General features: G+C 40.3%; 2 protein-coding genes across 9 annotated transcripts in view; both read right to left on the bottom strand.

The window, feature by feature from the left end:
* Positions 1 to 408: 408 nt before the first annotated feature.
* On the bottom strand, positions 409 to 3,839 carry REP15 (RAB15 effector protein). The gene is given in 5 exon segments (XM_019515722.1): positions 409 to 2,416; positions 2,419 to 2,735; positions 2,737 to 2,802; positions 2,804 to 2,897; positions 2,900 to 3,839. Coding segments are annotated over 5 exon segments (696 nt in total). The 5' UTR covers positions 3,015 to 3,839; the 3' UTR covers positions 409 to 2,312.
* Positions 3,840 to 5,457: 1,618 nt separating this feature from the next.
* Positions 5,458 to 14,642, bottom strand: part of PPFIBP1 (PPFIA binding protein 1) — a 212,580-nt gene continuing 203,395 nt past the window's right edge. For all 8 annotated transcript variants that reach the window (XM_019515713.1, XM_019515715.1, XM_019515714.1 and 5 more), the window contains 4 exons: positions 9,588 to 9,776; positions 8,232 to 8,411; positions 7,817 to 7,882; positions 5,458 to 7,130 (listed from right to left, as the gene is read on the bottom strand). In XM_019515713.1, coding sequence (XP_019371258.1) covers positions 7,044 to 7,130; positions 7,817 to 7,882; positions 8,232 to 8,411; positions 9,588 to 9,776 — 522 coding nt within the window. In that variant the 3' untranslated portion in view covers positions 5,458 to 7,043. The remainder of the gene's footprint in view (positions 7,131 to 7,816; positions 7,883 to 8,231; positions 8,412 to 9,587; positions 9,777 to 14,642) is intronic.

The following is a 14,642-nucleotide window of genomic DNA, read 5'->3' as shown; positions in this document are numbered from 1 at the left end:
TAAAAAAAAAAAAAAAAAAAAAAAAAAAATCAGGGCCTCCACCCTGCATGCCTTGCTCAAGCAAAACTCAAGTAGAAGTCTGCCTGGAAAAGCTGAGTTGTCAGCTCAAACTTGAGTCAAACCAGCAGCAACTTTAAAATGTCTCTTTGAATCCAAAAGTGCTTCTTAAAGACAGTAGTTTGATGTAGCTGTGATTTAAGCAGCTTCTACCTAATATTAATGCATCTCATAACCAGAATTTTCTACCTTCAAGAGGCAGAGATACTCCCACATCTGAAAGTGATCCACAGGCCAAACTTAAGTCATAAGATCGTGTTCTGGTAAATAAAATGAAGGCCAGAAGCATTTACTAGCCTGTAAAGTACTGGTTAAAAGCTGCTTCTGTTGTTGAGTGATCTCTAATTTTCATTGTACAGAGATACAAGTCACTATCTGAGATAATTTGCCATGTCCTCTGTGCCTACATACAAGCTTGGCTTTCTGTACTTAAGGCTAATTTCTGGTTTGACTTCAGTGAGGAAAAGGTAAACCTATGACAAATAGTTCTATTAACTTTATTTCAGTAGCCAGGCCTGTCTGGGACTTCTTGTCTTGTTTATGTGCTTCTTGTAGTCTGAAACTTGTTCTTTCAAAGAACTGTATAGTTTCCTCTACAAGTTTAAATCTGTCTTTGTAACAAGTAACCAGTGAAAATTTAAACAGTGCTCTGTGTGGGCAGGAAAACATACCCAAAGACCTTGTCATAAGTATATTAACAACACTTAATTTTGATGAGTAACTTCAGCTGGTCAATTGTAAGCTGTTTTGTATTTCTTATCCTGCATATTCAGCTACTGGGCTTTTTTCAAAATGTTTGTGCAAGAAATAAAATATTTTACAGTTGAGTTATTCAACAGATCTTGTGTATGTTACTTTCTAACATCAGGTGGCTTTGCAAAATCTTCTACCTGGTGAGAAGCAAAAAAGAAAAGATTCCATTTATCTGACTAATCCTTTTCTTGCCCTCTAAAATTACCAGAGTTTTTATTCTGGAAAGCACTTAAGGTATTGATATTCGGACAACAGAAGACTGAGTGCATCTCTCCCTACTCTGCTTTTACCTCACCTGAGAGGAGTCTGTCTTCAAGTTCTCCATTTTCTTCCTAATGCCAGAAGGTTCAAGGTTGTGAAATGGGAGATTGGCCTTCAGCCATCTAGTGTCCCTAGGAGTGGGATATTTCAGATGCACTCTACTCATATGGCTTCAGTGGATCTTATTTTTAAAGGTGCAATTCAGCCACATATTCCACTAGGAAGAGTTAAGCCTAAAAATTAAAGTAGGTGCTTTTTTGCTACATTTACTAATGACTCCTACACTGTGACATGTTAAAGTCTTCTATAAAACTGCACAGTTCTCCATAATGTAACAGTATGTTGGCCTAAGCTAACCTAGGAGAATTGTATCTACTTATGACATGTAACATTCCATAGAATCCTTTTATTGAGTAAAAAAATACAGTACTCAAGTTTTTTCTTTATAAATTTTTTAACATTCTGAATTGTTCTGACAACGCATTGAGCTTACAGTAAAGGGCCGTGTTTTGCTGCTGCTTTTTTTTTTAACGTCAGGAAGCAGCCCTTGCTCTCAGAGAGAAAGCATATAGTGTAAGGGATTTAAGTTCAACCACAAGACCTAAGGTGCAATTTTGGCTCCAGTGAAGTCAATGGAAAAACTCTCACCTAGGTTTTGGGTAGGGACAAGCACTTTCGCTATACACTGTAAAATAGGAATCCAGTATCAGCTGGGGCTTCTTTCTTCCTCTTAAATTTTAACAAGTATAAAAAAAAAATAACTTCAAGAATTATAAATGAGAAAGATCTTAGCTACAGTCTGGCCTTTTTCCTTGCTAGGACCAATCCCTTCAAGTACCTGGAATTTACAGTCCAGAATTATAAAATCCTGCTATTGTTGCCTTGTATTATTAGTTGGAATGAGAGCACATCTTTATAAGATCAAGTGTTCAAGTTAAAAACCATCTGCAGTCTTTATGCCCATTCTAAACAAAGACAAACTCTTTACAAATCTTCTCAAAGGTTTGGGTGATGAGCTTTTTGTCCAGTTGAATATTTTAAAAAAGGATTATTACCCAGAGAACAAAATGTTCTTAAAATTCAGTCCCTCTTTATTAACCTTTTTAGATTTAAAGACAGGAGAGACTCAGTTCTTATAAAATCAAACGCTCAGTCTAAACAGCTGCACTGAGCTGTGCATGTAGTCCTGCATATTTTTTGAGAACTGGGTCCCAACTTTTCTACTATTAGCTATTTACAATTTAAACAAAGTTAACGTAAACCTTGTCTACCTGCCTCAGCCCATTTCTCTTACCAAGGCAGTTTTCTAGCATTTCTTTTGTAGCAAGGAATCTCTCTGTGCTCAAAACTGCCTCAAAGCTTTTGTGCCTGAGAGGTGCTGGTTCTGCTTCTCCCTGTTGATACTGTCTAGCATAACTCCTCTGACATCTTTTGGCTTCCCAGGTACACCAGATGCTATAAATAGGCCCAGACAGTCTTGTCCCACCAGCAAGCAGGATTTTTCCAGCTTTAAAAACAAAAGCAGGTTTGAGAAGAGCTTGTCTGCTAACATGGCTTCCTCACAGAGGCCACGTGGTTCACTGGAGCCATCTTTATTGTGAAGGAGTTCTGCCATCTGCAAAGACTGAACAGCAATCTGAAGCTTGATTTGCTTGTCAGCTCCTAAGAGTCCAGATCCAGTCAACCCCAAAGAGCCAGAACTGCTGCCTGGTCATTTTGCTGGTTATGAAGCACTCCTTTTTCAACACAGAAGGTGATGAAGTTGATCAAAAAGATCTCACTGAATGTATTTGTAGCTACGTGGAGTTTGCTGTGAGGATCTTCAACCCAAGATAATCTTTCAGCTTTTGAGATGCATGGACAACCACTTGGCTGAATAAGTCACATAAAACTAGAATGTCAGCCTTGTTCTGGTTGTTATCCTGCGATACCTTCTGTCCCATTTTCTCTGCAGCAAAAATACTCCCCACATGCAGAATGTCCAGGGTGCAGCTTTTCTCAGTGAAAGCAGTATGGTCCCTGGGTTAAGTTACGCCTGTTAAATACATACAAGGTGAACTCACTACCTCTCAGATAAAAGGCACGCCAATGGCAGTTATGTCATGTAAATAGGTCTCAGTTATGCAGAGCAGACAAAGTTCTGCGCATGCTCACTGGCTCTCTCATTTACCAGAAACCAGCTGAACAGGTTAGGTGGCTTTCACACAAAGCATCAATTTTCGCATGCCACACATCACACCAGTACTATTTGTTTAATGTACCTTATCTTTTTCTATTTGAAGGCAACTAAGAGGGAGCTAGTCCAGTGACTGGATGGTCCAAAGAGGTTACAGAGCTGCTAGAATACAGGTCCAAAATCAATCCTGGACAACCAAGTCCAAAAGCCATCCAGTACCTCTTCCTGTGGGTTTCCCTTCTTAGCAGGCATTAATCCATGTCCTAAATTTTACTAACTGGCACCCAGCAAAACCAAAGTACAAATGGATACTGCAGGCTCAATTATCCACAAGCCCCAGAGGGAGGCTCTGAAGACTGGCAGACAGGGATCTTTAGCAGGACTGCCCTGCCACTCACTCCCTGTGAGCCAGTTCTTTGACTGGTACCTACAAGAGCCATGTACAGTCTGCAGATATTACTAAGAAAACCATTTAAGCCAGTCTTTAAAATACAAAAGCCCAAAAACATGGCATTTTACAACAGATTTTATTTGCTTTTTACATAGCAATCAATACACATTAGTTTATGTTCCCCTCTTCATGCACATACGTGAAGATACACCAAAGATACTGACTGTGTTTGTGTTTAAAAGCCTGACTTTATTACTCAGCTTTTATAATACCCCCTGTATTAACTAACCAATGGTCAGACATTAGGGGTGCTTACAAAGTTACATTTTTTGCCTGATTGGGCCCCTGAAAGCACTCTACGGCCATGACATAACATGTCTGCAGAGCACTTAAAACAGCCGATCATGTGAAAAATTAACCTTGGTCAAAACAGATGAAGGCGCTCTAAAGCAGAGCACCTTGGGGAACTTGTGTTCCCTCCAGGGTTAATTTTTCCCGCTTTGCAGAGTTGTCAATAGCGAAAGGAGGAGCACAGAGCTGCCAGCTGCTCTGCCTGGCCAGAGCTGGAGTGGGGACGGCAGGGTGGAATAAAGCCCCCTTTGCTTTGGGGGCTGGGGGGTATACTTTGCATATACTTTACTATATGCAAAGTAGCTGGCAGCTCCATGCTGCCAATGTCAAGAGGCCCAGGTAGGTGTTGTGGGAAGGGAGACCCCCCCCCCCCCCGGCATGGCCCAACTCCCTTCAATACCTCAGCTGGAGTAGCTGGGGCAGGGAGCCTGAGACAAGGAGGGTCCGTTCCACCTGCCACCTCCCCTCCAGCTCTAGCCAGACAAAGCTGCTCCCTTTCCCTCCCCCACCAACAGCCCCAGAACTGGGGGGGAGGGGCAGTTTGGCAGCCTCCTTGAGGGCTGCTGGAGTGCCCTCACCTGCTGGCAGGGTAGGTGCAGGCAGGCTCCAGAGGGCCTCCCCCTCCCAACAGATGAACCTCTTTTGGGGCAGGGGCATTCTAACTCATGGTGCTTTATGTAAAATGTCATGTATTAGAGCAGGGCCCTAAAGGTCCAGAGGCAACTTAGAAAGCATGGTTGTAACAGCTTCCATATTACCTAGAAAGCCAGCATACTGATGGAATAAGGATGCTTTTGGAGCAGAATTTTATTTACATTAAAAAGAAACATGCCTAAAATAGTTGATGTGTGTATTCATAGGGTTGAGTTCAAAAAATAAATCTGTGAATATCTAAATATGCAAAGCTTGCATGCCTTTTGGGAGGCCTTTCTGTTGATCATTTCATAGCAACTGTTTTCATTGGGAGGTGTTTGTCACAACTGACTTTTAAGTAAATATTGGTTCAAGGGCCAGGAATCGAGTTTTACTGGGTTTTTATAATGTATTGTGTAACACAGTCCAGGCTATGAGTGGGCCAGGGCCAGGTAGGTCACCATTCAGTACATATTACACTGCACAATATTCACAGAAAGCAAATTACAAGAGTTCACACTGGAAACTTGGTTCTAAGCATTATTCTTAGCCAACCAAGGAAGAGAAGCTTAGCATTTATCTATCCCATCAGAACACCTCAAATTTCAATTAGTCACAACAAATGTGTGGTAAGCAAGCAACAGACCCGCAACTATTAAGCAGATATTATTCAGGCAGGCATAAGTAATTCTGAATAAGGAATAAGTCCTGATTTTTTGTGGACAGCTAGCAGGTGGCACAGAAAAGCATTCTTTTCTGAACAAGTTATTCATTATGGATTATTTACCTGGCCTGGCCTGCATTAAGAATGGAATGGCAGAGTTCAATACAACACTGGTTTTTATCAAATTGATTATAGTTGTAAATAAATATTAACATCTGGTTACACTGATAAATGTCAAAGTCTCAAATCTATTCCAACAACTGGTAAGAAGTAGAAACCATTTAAAACTGCTGTAAAAGTCTTTATTGCTTTCCCAACTTCTGTGGCACAAGCACAAGTCATAAATCTGACAATTACTACATTGTATAAGCATCCCTAAAACAGGGTCCTTTTCTTTTCCAATGTTTGCAACAAGAACTATGATGAAATGAGTGATGAAACGCTTTGTTAATGCAAAACAACATTGCAAGTAAAAATTCTAGCTGAAGTTTTCCCTTGACAAACAATGAAACTTCATGCCATTTTGCTAAAATGCCTGCAACATTCATATACCATAACAATCATTTTTAACAGTGTTACCTTTGTTTTTGTGGCTAAGACATTGTGGTCTGTATAAAGTCTGACAAAAGATTTTCACTGAAATACATTTCTAAATTTCTAACTAGCCAAAGTGGAAAGGAGTTGTGCTTTTAATAGGCATAAATATTAGGCAATGTGTGTGTTCTCACTTTTTTGAGGAAAAAGCCCACCTTAGGCTTAATACTGTGCAACAATATATTTCTTTATATGATACATTTCTTTATATAAGTGTTTTGTTATGTTCACAGCATGGAAGCATCCCTTCCCATATGTGTATGACAGTGCTCAATTTCAAACTGAGAACTTTCAAGAATATTTTTAATATCCTAAAACAATTAAAATCTTATTGCTGCTGCTGCTGCTAGGGAAAAAATAAGATACTGCAGATTAGAAAAGTGATGCAAGGAGAAATATGTTTCATAACAGCTTCATCCCAAATGTAGAAACATAAGCTAAAAATGGTTAGCAAAAAGAAACAAAGGGGAAAAAGGAAAGAAAACAAACAGTTTAAAGGTCAGTCTGATTTTTCCAGTAACCAGCTGGGTTTCAAACTTGGATCATCTCTTCACAAAAAAAACCCCCACAACACTGAATTTTCACCACCTTACGTCACAAAATAAAAATTCTGATATATATATCTATAGATAGATAGATAGATAGATATAAAAGTAAGTCAGCAACAGTCAAAAGTTACCTGGGAAATTGTGCAGGGAATCATGCCTCAAGGCCTACGGTAGATACTACAGAGGAAAAAAAATGGCATTTCCTTTGGGCAAATCCATTTAAATAGGACACCAGTGATACCATTTTTTTCAGCTGAAAGTTGCAGTAAAGGCTGAGGCAGAATACCTACAAAATGGATTCTCTCTCTACTCTACTTAATATCCTGTGATATTCTGAAACAGTACACAAATAAGAATAAAGGAGCATTATGGTAACATACTATTTTTAAATGCAGTACTTTGAAATATGTCACAGGTTTGTACATTAGATATAGTAAAACAATGATACTGCCATTCACCAGGGTCTGTGGTTTTCTTATGGCAACTTTAGAATAGGCACCTTTTCTCCCTAACCACCCAAAAAATATCACTTCTAACAAACAGAAGCAAGAGCAATGTAATGTACATGTTCTGCTGCCCATCACAGAACTCTTTATCAGTGTCTGGTAGTTATCGTCACACATTTGAATCTTCATCCGTTATACTGGCACTAGGAGAGAGGGTGGCAAAGTCTTTAAACATTTCATCCTCCTTCAGCATGTGCTAAAAAAAGGATCAAAGGGAAAAATGAACATAAATATTCAAAATTAAGAATTCAAAACTGCATAATTTCAGGAAACTTAAATGTGATCACTATGAAGAAGAGTCATTGGAGAGGACAGTGGGAGTTAACTGAGCGTTTCCCCATTCCAAGGACATTTTAGACCCTCGTGTAACTACAACAGCCCCAGGGCTGTTACACTCAGTATGGATGAGGACATTTGGGACCATTTCTTACAAGGGACTGCCTAAGGCAAAGGTGTCAAAGATACAGCTGCACACTGGATCTAGCCTGTTGAGCTCCCTTATCCAGCACCCAGGGGGTCTCATAGTTGACCAATGCAGTTTGCGCCTGACTAGCCCTGCACACAGGGCCCGGGATGCACGCCGCATGCAGTGCCTGCTCCAGCCCATCCAGGATCCACACTGTCCTGGACGAGCCAGAATAGGCACTGCGTGCAGCACTGCCAGACCAGCAGGGGTGAATGCCATGTGTAGTGCACCTCCCTAACTGGCTGGAATGGCCACTGCATGGAGCATGGGTCCCAGAACAGGCTGCAGATTTGGCATGCAGACCAGCCTCAGGCCATTCATCTGGCACATGGGGCCAGAGGAGTTTGACACTCTTGGTGAGGGCATATTCAAAACACAGACATTTAAGCTCTTTTGGCAACATTTTAAGGGCTTACAGTCAAGTTGTTGATGCCTTCGGAGAACGCTCCTATCTGCCTCACAGTCCCTTCTGAATCTTCCATCTATAGGGAACAGATGATAAGAAAAATTAATGTACACTAACACATGGTGGTGATTAAGTAAAGGCATTAAGCAATATAGGTGCTATATTATGCTGTGCCTGGGATGAAATGAGGGCATGAATTCTGGTACTGTAGGAAAAGCTAATCATACAAAGTTAAAGGTCCCAAATCAATGCATATGCAATTTCTATTGACTTGTGCCAGGAAACATTTCTGGCAATTCTGGGATGTTCCATGGCTGATAGTGACAGCGTTACACCATCTATTTAGAGAGCCCCGAGGGAGGCAGAGGAAGCCATTCAAACCCAACTGTTCTGCCACAAGATCTGAATAGCAAATGCTGGTTCACCTGCTCTAGCCGATCCAAATCATCGTCATCATACACTCGGATATCCAAACCAGGCTTAAACCCCTTCTTGGCTCCACTTCCTGATGCCTGTCCCAACTCCATCGGACACACATACTCTTCCACGTCATCTTGCTTCTTTTTTCTCAGACTTCCAAAATTGCTGAAGGCAAGTTTCTTTGGCTTAAAAATTAAAGTGAAAATTTGTAAGTAGTCAGGAATTCCATAATTTACAGAATCAAGTCTCAATGTCACCTTTATTTCTTGCATCGGATGTTTAACTGAAAGCAAATTTGGAAGAATGAAATCACACAGTTCTCCCAAAAACAAGTGTCCATGGAATATTTCTCAGCTAACTACAACCACAGCCTGACAAAAATCAATGACCTTCCCATTGCTGGTTTACTTGTATAGCAATAGCCTCACTGTGGGTGCATCTACACATGCAATTAATGCGACGCAATAAACTCTGGAGCAGTTTGAGCCAGAGGAAACTGCTCCCGGATGCAGCATGTACACGTGCACATGGGAGAGCAGCAATTTGAACCAGTGCAGAGCAGGCCCCCAGCTGGCTGGGCTGACTAGGTACAATGCACACCCACAGAATCTACATATGTGTTTTAGTGCAGCAAGTCAATGCACCACAAGACTGTACCGTCACTGTAAGATAGTACTGTCAGAGGAGTTAATTTGTTTACTGCACCCTAATACTTCTTTACTGCACATGTAGATGGTGACGCTTTGTAGATACACCCTGTGTTAAACACTGAACATACATAGCTTCTCTCTCAATTGTATTGTAATATAAATGTACAGGACAAAAGGTGGGAGAAATATTAACCACATACACATACCTAGACAAGAAAATGATATCAGGGCTGTGATATTAAATGATTTAACCAAGATCTCATAGATAGTCTGTGGTAGAGCCAAGATTTGAACTCAAATTTCCCGAGGTCTAGGGTCCTCGCTACTCTTGGATCTGAACGAGGGCTTGAATCTCTTGCTCGTCAATGAGGGGTAAGGACACACAAACAAGTTACTATGAAGTAGAAAGGGAGCAGGGTTTTGCAGTGTGCCAGCTGCACACACATATTCTTACCTCAGTGAAGAGAGAGGTAAGCTACAACAGGCTAGTTTTTGCTCATTGGATAAGGGTAGGCACACAGGCAGCTACTGCAGAGCAGCTGAAACGTATTAAAACCTTGACTGCTCAAGTAGCTTGTTTGTTTGCCATGCTCTCAGCCTCTTTCCATGCATCTCTTTGCTCTCTTTCCCCCCCCAAAAGCCTTACTGAACAGCAGTCAAACATTACTCAATCCAACACGTATACACAGGAATGTACAACCACTGGCCTACCTTCACTTTAGCAGTAGCAGTTAAAAGGACATAGTCTGGAGATTCCATGGTTTCACGCTTTTGCAGCTGGGCCTCCTGGCCAATAAGCAGATTGAAGTGGGTTGCCAAATGACGTCTCAGCAACGTCTTGTTTGGTGGGATGTTTAACAACTGAGCCATTGTTTCGACATTGAAACGGGGCTCCAAGACCTATTAAACCATAGAGAATCAAAATTAAATCAATCACCTTTGACTAGTTTTGGAAGACACTGGTCATCATGCCAGGCTTCTCTGATTTGGAGAAAAACAGGAAGGAAAAAGTGTTCACTATTTATTTGGTTTAGAAAATTCCTTTCTTTTCAGTGTTCTATCCAAAGGGAGACAGATCAGCAATCAAGAGAAGAGGAGAGTAACTTATCATCACATTAGAAACATGCGTTCCTTTATCATGAAAGATTTATTTACTAACCTCTTTTAAAAATAGTCCTCTGATAGGAAGAATAGTGATATAAAACTTAAAAGAACCTCTTATAACTGACCCAATAACCTAGCATGTAATTTTTATTTTGGTTTGAATATTGGAAAACTTGTTTAATGAGATTATTAATGGAAAACTGACTGGTATTCAACAAAAGTGAGGTATTTTCCTCACGCAACCTGCCAATTTCTGCATTCTACATTCAGATTTTAAGAAGCCAATCTACCTGTGAAGTTACTTACAAGAGGCGGGCAACAAGAATGATAAAGGGGTCTGAAGGCACTTTAGAGAACTAGGTATATGTTTAGCTTAGAGAAAAGAGACTATTGTGGGGGAGGATATGACTGCAGCTTTCAAATATCTGACAGGGTGCCATAAGGGAGAGGGAAAACAAATGTTCTCTCTCTCTTGCCAGAGAACAAGGCACAAAGCAACAGCTTCAAACTGAAGCAAAGTGGTCTTAGATACCAGGAAAATGTTCCTTGCTGTTAGAATAGTGAGGGAGTGGACTACATTGCTCAGTGAAGTTTTGGATCTCCTTCACTGGAGGCTTTCAACAGGAGGCTGGATAAGCACTGGACAGACATTCATGCAGGGACTGGACCAGATGACTCTCATGGTCCCTTTCCACCCTATGATTCTAAGTTCCCCTTGGAACTTGGGCTGGCAGGGATTAATATCACAATGCCTTCTACTTATGACAGTGCCTGACACCCAAATGGAACACAGAAGTATTTACAAATTACACAAAAGGAAGCAGGCATTTTCCTACCACTCACTCCTACCACAAGGTGTAGGGAGGAATTTAGCAGCTGTCTAATAACATATAAAAATAGTTGCAAGAGTTCAGGGCAAGAAGTTGAGAATGTCTTATCTGCTCAAAAATGCAGAGTGAGACTACAAGTATTCAGATATGTAGTTAAAGTAATTTTGGCCAAGATATTACTATTTACAAAGATTCCTAATAATAACAAGCCAGCTCTTCATCACAGCCTATTGGACATGCTGGCAAAAATGGTGAATCTTGGCCTCTGAGAAACATTAAAACAACAGCTTAATTGGGATCAAAGGAATTTTATGCCCCATCCCAAACATCATGCCTCCTTCCGCGCCAGATGAAGCTGCCCCCAGCCGGATCCTACAGATTGGGCAGGGGGCACCTCTGCCTTGGACCCAGGGCTGCCCCCAGCAAGTTTGAGACCCTGGATCCTAGGGCAGATCTGAGATCCTGGACTGGCCGGGGTCAGGGTGGATAGAAATCAATGATTTTTTTTTTTAATATAAAAAATCCCATTTTTTTTTAATCTTCAATAAAATACTAAATTAATCTTGTTTCAAAATACGAATTACAATTAAATCTTATCACCAACATGCTAAAACTATACTTAGTCTCATAAAAATGAATTAATGGCTCTGTCACACTCGCACACATTGAGTTACCTACCAATCAAACATGGGCATTCATTTCAGTTTGTCATCTCCGGAAAAAAGCTCTAGTCTGTCTGTCCAGCTTAACTACCAGCCCTTGCTTCTTGAAATTTCTGGGCTTTCAGTTTGTTTCTCAGCAGACTAAAGTCACATGTGCAAAGACACACTGGGAAGGATTGCTGTTGTTCTGTGCTTATGTGGTAGTGGAGCTGGGCCAAGTAAGGCAGAGGAGTTAGTTAAGGCAATGTCTTAAAAATAGAGAGACAATATAGGAAAGGATGGAGGCAGAGTAGAAAGGAGTGGACTGGAAAGAAAAAGGGAAGACATTATTCACTAAACGCACATAGCTTCCTATGTTCCCCCACAATTCTGCCACAGAAAAACTGTCATGGCTTCTGGGCATAAGAGAGACCCTATCTGGGAATATTTTGAAGAAATTCCTTCCCTGGGTAAAAAAGGAAAATGTGTCAAGTGTAAGCAGTGCAAGAAGGAAATGCAGGGCCTAGCTGCAAGAATGAAACATCATAATGAAAACTGCTTATTGGGAGAAAATGAAGTGGATGTGTCTGAAAAACAATGTGGATCAACTGGTTAATAAATTAAATAATTCACTTTGTAATGCATCATTTTTCAAGGCTCTCTCTGTGCCTTTTAATGTAAGTGTGATTTAACACAAATTCCCAAGCTGTTTGCTGTGTTGGATGTTGCTAGAAAAAAAAGTTAGCTTAGCTAATCGTTATGGCTTGTTTAATTAGTTAACTAGGTTTAGAATCTATCACCCAAGTTTACACATACAGAAAGCTGCAGTAAGAGGAATCTAGAGTTTGCCAGTTGCCACTGGGTGTCGGTTTCTTATTTTATATTACATAATACAGGACCCTTATTTTAGAACATCATGCCCCCAGACCCTAATGGTGATGCCATAAGTCTATTCCCTGTTTTATTTCAGCATAACTCAGCTTTCCCAAGGGAACCCCAGTCCTATACTTGTTGTCTCAAAAAACAGAAGTGCCAGTGAGTTCAATGGGGCTTACTCCAAAATTAAGTGCACTCTAAGTGCTGTCAGTCTTAGCTTTTTTAGTAATTTGGAATCAGATCTGCATCCTTGCTGAAAAAAATGTAAATGATTAACTAAATAACAGAGTGAGAAGAATTGAAAAGAATAACTACTCAAAAATCATTTTTGTTTCAGGATCCCATTTAAGCAGAGACTTTGACTGTCTATCTGCAACAGCTTCAGTCATCCGTTGGTAATTTTAGCAGCAATGCTGCAACTAAACTAAATGTATTTCAGGCATTTATCAAGTAGAAGGCAAAAGATTTCAATTATCCAGTCAAACCACCACCATGGGTGGACTTGTAGTAAGGACCAGCAAATACCAAGACGACACCATAGATGAAAGATTGCTCGTTTCATTTATGCCACAAATTCTCCTTTCCACATTGTTAACAATAAACACTTCATTAACATGGTTAAGTCCCTACAACCAGGCTACACTCCACCTGGTACAGCAGACATTGGTGGAAGGTTGCTAGATACAGCATATGAGAAGGAACTTGAACTGTGTGCAAGAAATACTGAGGGGAAATTTGCCAGTTTAAGCCTTGATGGGTGGAGCAATGTACACAATGATCCAGTAATATATGCCTGCGTGACAACAGAAGATGGGGTTGCGTATCTTTCAGAAACAATAGATACATCAGGAATTGCCCACACGACAGAATATTTTTAAAAAGTGGCAGTGAAAGCTGTAATAAACTGTGAACAAAAATTCATCTGTCATGTGCAGAGTTTTGTCACAGACAATGCTGCAAATGTGGCAAAGATGAGAAGATACTTAGAAGAAGAAACGGAAGGATGCTCCTTAACATATGGCTGCAGTGCCTATTTAATGCATCTTTTAGCCAAAGACTTAAGTACTTCTCCAGGAATAAAAGAAAATGTTGTTGATGTTGCAAAATACTTCCATAACAACCATTTTGCTTCAGCTTCACTGAAGAGAGCAGGAGGATCCAAACTAATTCTGCCTCAAGATATTCTATGGAATTCTGTGGTTGATTGTTTTGAACAATTTATTAAGAACTGGCCTATTCTCATAAAAATTTGCGAAGAAAACTATGATAAAATAGGTGGAAGCATCTCATCCAAAATATCTAACATTGGATTAAAGGAGGAATGTAGAGGATATGCTCAATACACTGAAGCCTATATCCATAGCCTTAAACAAACTTGAGAGAGATTGTTGCTGCATTGCTGATGCTGTCAAAATTTGGAAGGCACTTCAAGAGATATTGAAGAAAGAAATACCTAACTTTTAAAAACTGGACATGCAGCTAGGCAGTTCCAGGCCTCTTAGCTGATTGTCAGACCCAGCTCCAAACAGTCTGGTGTCTCAAACCCACCCTGCATCCTGGTCTTACAATCAGCTGCAGGCAATAAAGAAGTGAATAGATCAAGCACTAACTTCACCTCATTTTCTTGTGAATATTCTCAACCCCAAATATAAAGGTAGATGCCTAACTTCTGAAAAAGATGCTGCTGCCATGGCATGAGCATCTCAAAATCAGTTATGCCAGTCATAATAGATTTCAGGGCTGGAGGGGAACCATTTAAACAGTACATGTTTACTGATGATGTTTTGAACAAAGTCACTCCTCTGAATTGGTGAAAATCATTAGCCAGGCACCTTGAACCAGAATTCCTTCAGTTGCTAAGCCAACTTTTCACAGCAATAGCTTCTTGTGCAGACACAGAGAGAATATTTTCATCGTTTGGTATTATTCACTCAAAGCGAAGAAATCGACTGGGAGTTGAAAGAGCAAGAAAACTCATATTTCTGCTTCGGTCTGTGAATAAAGATGACAATGGGAGTCGGGAAGATGAGATCTAGTTGTAGAAGTTTTAAGGACAGCATATGTTCAATGTTGTGACGACTTGTCTGTTAGAGTTCATAAAATTTGAAAATTAAAAAAAAGTTTAAGGACAGATGTTGTAAAATGCTGTATCGAGTTGTAAATGAACATGTTTTAGTGATCAGATTTGCACCATTGTTTAAGAAATATGTGAAGAAATAGTGGGAAACCTGATTTAAATCAATTATCCGACGAGCAGAACATATACACAGGTAAACGACAGGGGCCAGGGTAATGCTGAAAGTAGGGGGCCAGTG

Source organism: Gavialis gangeticus, unplaced genomic scaffold, assembly GCF_001723915.1.
Source record: "Gavialis gangeticus isolate Ggan-Ray unplaced genomic scaffold, GavGan_comp1, whole genome shotgun sequence".
Classification (NCBI taxonomy): Eukaryota; Metazoa; Chordata; order Crocodylia; family Gavialidae; genus Gavialis; species Gavialis gangeticus.
Note: the sequence above shows the minus strand (reverse complement) of the source record. Positions and strands in the feature narration are given on the sequence as shown.